Source organism: Anoplopoma fimbria, chromosome 19, assembly GCF_027596085.1.
Source record: "Anoplopoma fimbria isolate UVic2021 breed Golden Eagle Sablefish chromosome 19, Afim_UVic_2022, whole genome shotgun sequence".
Classification (NCBI taxonomy): domain Eukaryota; kingdom Metazoa; phylum Chordata; class Actinopteri; order Perciformes; family Anoplopomatidae; genus Anoplopoma; species Anoplopoma fimbria.
In genome coordinates, this window is record NC_072467.1 from 15,948,828 (window position 1) to 15,955,961 (window position 7,134).

Here is a 7,134-nt window from a genome sequence, read left to right on the forward strand (position 1 = left end):
TTCGTTTGGCACCAAAACATTATTTCAAAAGCTGTTGGGATTGAAATTAGCCATTTCTTGTAAAAAAAAATTGATTACAAATATATTTGAGGGGCACTTAAGGTCAACTTGTACCCAAGCGACAAGACTTTTGTCAGGGACTGTATATCTGATTCTCTGAAATTGAGAACTAAAAATAAAATATTTTAATAAAAGGTGTACTGCCAAGTTTATATATTTGATTGATATATATCAAATATACAAACTTATATATATATATATATATATATATATATATATATATATAAAAAACTTGGCAGTAATCCTCTTATGGAAATATTTTATTTTTAGTTCTCAAATTCAGAGAATCAGATATAAATGAATCATGAGGTTAATCATGTATTTGATAAGCATACACACATTTAACGGGACAAACACAGTAGTTATATACTTCAATATATCCCTCAGTATCAAGTTCAACTTTGATATTCAACTATTAAAGATGGATTCAATACATAAAGAAAATAGTTGTTGGGTTAAAGTTCACTTTAGATTAGAGGCTATGGTTGGTTGAAGGTTTTCTACACACGATATTAAGATCATTAATATAGCATCATATAACTGTTATCTATGTAAAGATTTGGTGAAGTAATGTCTACCTGAGCAGAGAGTGAAGTCACTCTCAAGCTTGTTTTAGTGCATGTTAGCATGCCGACCGGTTAGCTCTCAGACGCCCCTCTGCACTGCTCTCATACAGCTGATAACGCTGTTCTTGATCAACAGCGTCATGTGGAAGAGTAGAGCCCACCCTTCGGTCCCTCTCATATAAACACTGTTAGCTCTGTCAGCCCTGTTGCGGTTGTATGTACTGTTAGCGACGTTAGCACTGTTAGTTGCTAGCTTCTGGCTCGGCCATTGCCAATGTTGAAAGGCAAATAAATGTGCTCCCAATTTTGCGTTTAGCACCTTAAACGTTTTATGGTATATTTAGGATCCTTGAATTACACTTTCTTCAGGCACACTTATTGGCGCTTTCTACGGGGATATAACAAGAAGTCATGACAATCCCATTAGTACTTAGATACATTAATGAGTGATGAGTTTCCACCAGTCCCCATGGCCAGGTGGAGAGCTCTGCTGCCTTTGCTTCAGGCGTAGTTAGGGGCACTCAGTAAGTCTGACTGAACAACACAACATGAATAAGAGAAAACAAAAGAACATGATTGTGACACAATTCTCTTGCATTCATCTCTACCAGAACGTTGTGATGCTGATGAGCGACATCGTGGACTGGCTGATTCCAGACATCCCTAAAGACATCAGCCTCCAGATCCACAAGGAGAAGATACTGCTGGTGGACCTTTTCTTAAAAGAAGAGCAGGGCAAGGCCCGTAATCTTGAGAGCAGGGTCTTTACAGAGGGTAAGGAGAACTGTAGCAGGAGCAGCAACAACAACAACAGCACATTCGCTCAGCCACGCTCGGGTCAGCACACCAACAGCACCAACAGCCTCTAACGCTAGCAACTATGAAACTCTTCCTCCTGTGGAGCGAGTCTTGATAGCAGCCCACTAGCTCAGGCCGACCCAAACTGTGTTTTTGTCCTTGTTCAGAACATTCCAACAACTGGGGAGAGCAGCTGGCTGATGAGCTGTGAGGGAAGGTGAATGTTTGGGGCCAAATATGTCGCAATGTGCGCGGAGGGTTCCGAATCTGTGTCTCATATAGTTGTGAGTGAGCACAGGAAGCTGGTAATGTGTTTTATTGCTTTGCGTGTTTAGCAGCATTTGTGATTGTATTCACAAGAAGAATAATGTGTGCTCGAATCTCTAAATGTACATAAGATTTATATACAGTGGATACGGAAAGTATTCAGACCCCTTTACATTTTTCACCCTTTGTTTCATTGCAGCCATTTGCTAAAATCGAAAAAGTTCATTTTTTTTTCTCATTAATGTACACTCAGCAACCCATCTTGACAGAAAAAAACAGAAATGTAGAACTTTTTGCAAATTTATAAAAAAAAAAACCTGAAATATCACATGGTCATAAGTATTCAGACCCTTTGCTCAGTATTGAGTAGAAGCACCCTTTTGAGCTAGTACAGCCATGAGTCTTCTTGGGAATGATGCAACAAGTTTCTCACACCTGGATTTGGGGATCCTCTGCCATTCTTCCTTGCAGATCCTCTCCAGTTCTGTCAGGTTGGATGGTGAACGTTGGTGGACAGCCATTTTCAGGTCTCTCCAGAGATGCTCAATTGGGTTTAGGTCAGGGCTCTGGCTGGGCCAGTCAAGAATGGTCACAGACTTGTTCCGAAGCCACTCCTTTGTTATTTTAGCTGTGTGCTTCGGGTCATTGTCTTGTTGGAAGGTGAACCTTCGGCCCAGTCTGAGGTCCTGAGCACTCTGGAGGAGGTTTTCTTCCAGGATATCTCTGTACTTGGCCGCATTCATCTTTCCTTCAATTGCAACCAGTCGTCCTGTCCCTGCAGCTGAAAAACACCCCCATAGCATGATGCTGCCACCACCATGTTTCACTGTTGGGATTGTATTGGGCAGGTGATGAGCAGTGCCTGGTTTTCTCCACACATACCGCTTAGAATTAACTTTGGCAAACTCTATGCAGGCTTTCATATGTCTTGCACTGAGGAGAGGCTTCCGTCGGGCCACTCTGCCATAAAGCCCCGACTGGTGGAGGGCTGCAGTGATAGTTGACTTTGTGGAACTTTCTCCCATCTCCCTACTGCATCTCTGGAGCTCAGCCACAGTGATCTTTGGGTTCTTCTTTACCTCTCTCACCAAGGCTCTTCTCCCACGATTGCTCAGTTTGGCTGGACGGCCAGGTCTAGGAAGAGTTCTGGTCATCCCATACTTCTTCCATTTAAGGATTATGGAGGCCACTGTGCTCTTAGGAACCTTGAGTGCTGCAGAAATTCTTTTGTAACCTTGGCCAGATCTGTGCCTTGCCACAATTCTGTCTCTGAGCTCCTTGGGCAGTTCCTTCGACCTCATGATTCTCATTTGTTCTGACATGCACTGTGAGCTGTAAGGTCTTATATAGACAGGTGTGTGCCTTTCCTAATCAAGTCCAATCAGTTTAATTAAACACAGCTGGACTCCAATGAAGGAGTAGAACCATCTCAAGGAGGATCAGAAGAAATGGACAGCATGTGAGTTAAATATGAGTGTCACAGCAAAGGGTCTGAATACTTATGACCATGTGATATTTCAGTTTTTCTTTTTTAATAAATTTGCAAAAAGTTCTACATTTCTGTTTTTTTCTGTCAAGATGGGTTGCTGAGTGTACATTAATGCGAAAAAAAAATGAACTTTTTCGATTTTAGCAAATGGCTGCAATGAAACAAAGAGTGAAAAATTTAAAGGGGTCTGAATACTTTCCGTACCCACTGTATCTGTATAAGATTCTTAGAATGTGTACTCACTGTAAATGGATTAAGTAAAAAGTCCAACGATATAAATGAGAGCAGTCACACAAAGTGCCACTGAATAAATGCAGAAGAAATTGTTTTCTGTTGTTGAAGAGAAGAAAGATTTGGAACTTGTTTTTTTTATTTCTTGCAGGAGGCAACTATTTGAAACAGAAAGGTAAAGTTGTGTAGAAAAAGAAAAAAGAATAACACATTTGTAGCATTGCTGCTGTATGTGTCGACACATTCTCATTCTCAACTCGTCACATACGGACTAGTGGTGCCACGGATCATAAAACTCACGGTTCGGATCCTATCATGGATCAGAGGCACGGATCGGATCAGCACAAAAAGAAAAAAAAGAGGACAATATAACTTTTACATCCCTGATCGTGTTTATTTGTTGTTGATACCAATTGCCGATCATTGATGATCAATATTGGCAGATACAGATCTCATTTTTGTTTGATCATACCAGCTGCTCGACAAGGATCCAGACTATTTCATTTTTTGCCACCTTCCCAAAAATTATTTAAACCGCTCTGAAGTCAGTAAACCATCAAAAATACAAAATATTTTACTTTTACTTTGTTATTAATTTATAGTGTTTTATTCAAATATAGGGAAATAAGGGCTTGTATTTTTATTGATTAACACAAATCTTGTCATTTGTAGTTTTAATTATGTATTATCTGCTTAGAGCTAATGTAAACAGCTCATCTCTAAAATCTATTTTATATTATTGCAAAAATATCTCCTTCACACTATTGGATTTATTCAAGTTTATTACCGACACTACATTTTACGAGATTCCATGTGAACACATCATGACGTTATAATTTACCTTCACCCAATACTCATTTTCACTGAACAGAGCCTGAAAGCATCATTATGAAACTGAACTGAACCTCCGTTCGTTAGCTGTTAGCGGTGCTGCTAACGTTACCAGCTCTCCCCGTTGATCCAAACACAAATTGGTTGTTTACAAAATAACATTATCAGAGATCAGAGACTAGAAAAGCATAAATGATGTCCTGACCTCACGTTTACTGAAAATTGGTGGTTAAAGATCACACTGTGATGGTTAACGTTAAACTGTGGACCCGGCGTCCTCTGCTGCCGAGGTCAGTGTGTTGTGATAATACTGCTGCACCTGCTTTCTGTTTCCAGTCATTGCCTCTGAACAGGAACACCTTAATAAAAATAGTGTACGAGTCCAAACACACAATTTTCAGCAGGGATATTCACTAAGGATCTGCTGTATAAAGCTTCAAGAGCTGTGAAAAAACTGATAATTTCCACCTAAAACACGATTCTCCTTTGGCTGTCCTATCATGTCAGCCAATCATAGGCACTCTTAAGGTGTATTCCAAGCCCATGAAGTTTAATACTTCAATGTTTCTGTCATTAATAAACTCATGAATATGTGTTTTCTGAATCTTACAAACATGTACTGACATCTGCAGATGTGTGTTTACATGTAGAAATATATATAGATCATGTTTCTTTTGTAGGCCAACTTGATGTTAGCATCACATTGTTTCTCTACACAAACAGCCAATGTGGATTTTCCCATTGGATTCTGGAGTATTGCAGCAATAATCTCTGTCATACAAACATTTATGATACTGACACGTTTTGTCCATCAAGATGTTCTTCACAAATGAACACCACTTCTATGCCTTTTGATGTTTAAATATATCAGCAAAAGTAAAAAGCTAACATTAGGCTATAAAGGACCCACACCACGGTCACATGACTTCATGTCACCACCACTAAGCTAAAGGAGGACTATTGTTGTAGTGATGACGTTTAGCAGTTTTATTACGTCACTTAAAAGCTTTGAAATTCACAAGTGGAGTATTTACTGACTTATTTTCTATCGTAGAACAAAACGTTTGAATCTCTTCAGCTTGTGTTTATCACAGACCTTATTTCAGACATCTAATCAAACACTTTCCAAAAACACATTGACTTTGGGATGAGGGAACTGGAAGTGCAAAAATAATTTCTCTATTTACAAACATAACCACTTAATACAGAATTGTGGACACATTTTTAATTGTATGCACATCTACTTCAAGAGAAGCAGTTTAACAACTCGTTTTAGCAAATTACTTTGCTACATATTTGGCTCCATGGTGTAGAACAGCGCCTGTAGCTACGCGGTGTTTTTCCTGTAACATGATTTGAAAATGTCTCATTATTGCAGGCCTTTCTTCAAATGCTAGTTTTCTAATAAGTGTAGTTCTGCATTAGTTCTCTATTCTTGATGTTATATGGTTTGCCTGCAGCTGTAGCTTGCTATTTTTAGTTAACTTCGAAAATGACGACTTGTTTTACTCTCAAGAAATGTTTCTATTTTGAATTTGAATTGCTATGATGTTGCTTACGACACATCCTCTTGTACTGTGAGTGAAGCAATGATGCAGTCTCTCCTGCTTGATAAAATGTGTGTTTCCATGTATACTCTGAATAAATATTGTATTTCTATAGCATCTTTACCACAACAGTATGATTCTCTGCTTCCATTATTCATGGTTGGCCCAACACATACAGACACCTGAACAGTTGAATAAACTCTTAAGGGTGGCTAAAGCTCTAGAGAAGGATGTAGGTAACGTGAGGTTTACAAAGTACTTAAATAACAACCGTATACTTGTACACACAAGCGAGTAAAGAACAACAAAACGCTCTACTGAAAATGAACATCCTTTCCTTTTTGTTTTTTTAGTTTGTACTGACTACGATGTAAAAGCATCTGCGTAACTATGACACGCTCTCAAAACCTGATGTAATATAAAATGTTAGACAGAACGCTTAAGGGAGTCGGAAGGGTCCAACAAAGTAATTACTTTAGTTTTCTTTTAGAATGAGAAATCTTATGATTCCATGTGGAGAGAAGGACTTTTAATAAAAAATGACCAAGCTAGACATAGGTGGAAGGTTATATAACTGGATCGTGGATTTTAAAGTAGAATCAGAAAGTTTTGACATAAATGGGATACCTTAAGGTAGCGTCACCAGTCCACTACTTTTTAATATATCTATGAAAATACAGGCAAAGGTATACGGTTGTCATTGTATGCAGATGATGGAGCAACAGAAAAATCTTATAATGATTTACAATGATGATCAAGTAATACAGCATGGAATAATCATATCCTGGCAGGAAATATGGAATAAAGACACTGAGGGTGGAGATTCTTCAAAAATTGGTACATAAAGTTCAATTCAATTTTTTAAATTGCCCAATATCACAAATTTGCGACGTTTATATTAAACTGTATATATGGGTCATTGTCCCATGCAAGGGTCCTAGGGCAGAGGATGTTGTGTGCTTGGACCCTTGATGTGTGTACACACTGTAAAGCCCTCAGAGGCAAATTTGTGATTTTTGAGATTGGGCGATTCAAATATAATTGGAAATAAATTCAATATGTGCTAACCTGAACCGAGAAAAAGGAACCCATCTTTTTTTGTGCGGTCCGTTTGCAGCTAGCAAGCTAATTGTAGTCCCAGCTAACGCTAGATTTGAGTTGAGTTTAGACTGTAGGTCGAGTTGCTAAAATGGTGAACATCACTTGTGTTTATAACGAGTCCCAATGACAGAACTGTCATAACGCCATGACGTCACACACTCCGGTACAGTAGGCGGCGGCGTGCAGCTTCAACGTTGGTTTGTAGTCCGCAACAAAATGAGAGAAGAAGAAGAAACAATCTGTG

General features: G+C 38.8%; 1 protein-coding gene across 1 annotated transcript in view; it reads left to right on the forward strand.

The window, feature by feature from the left end:
- LOC129107774 (anoctamin-1-like) overlaps positions 1-1,495 on the forward strand; it is a 40,921-nt gene extending 39,426 nt beyond the window's left edge. The window contains exon 25 of the mRNA XM_054619311.1: positions 1,238-1,495. Within this exon, the coding sequence (XP_054475286.1) occupies positions 1,238-1,495 (258 nt within the window). The remainder of the gene's footprint in view (positions 1-1,237) is intronic.
- The last annotated feature ends 5,639 nt before the right edge of the window (positions 1,496-7,134 follow it).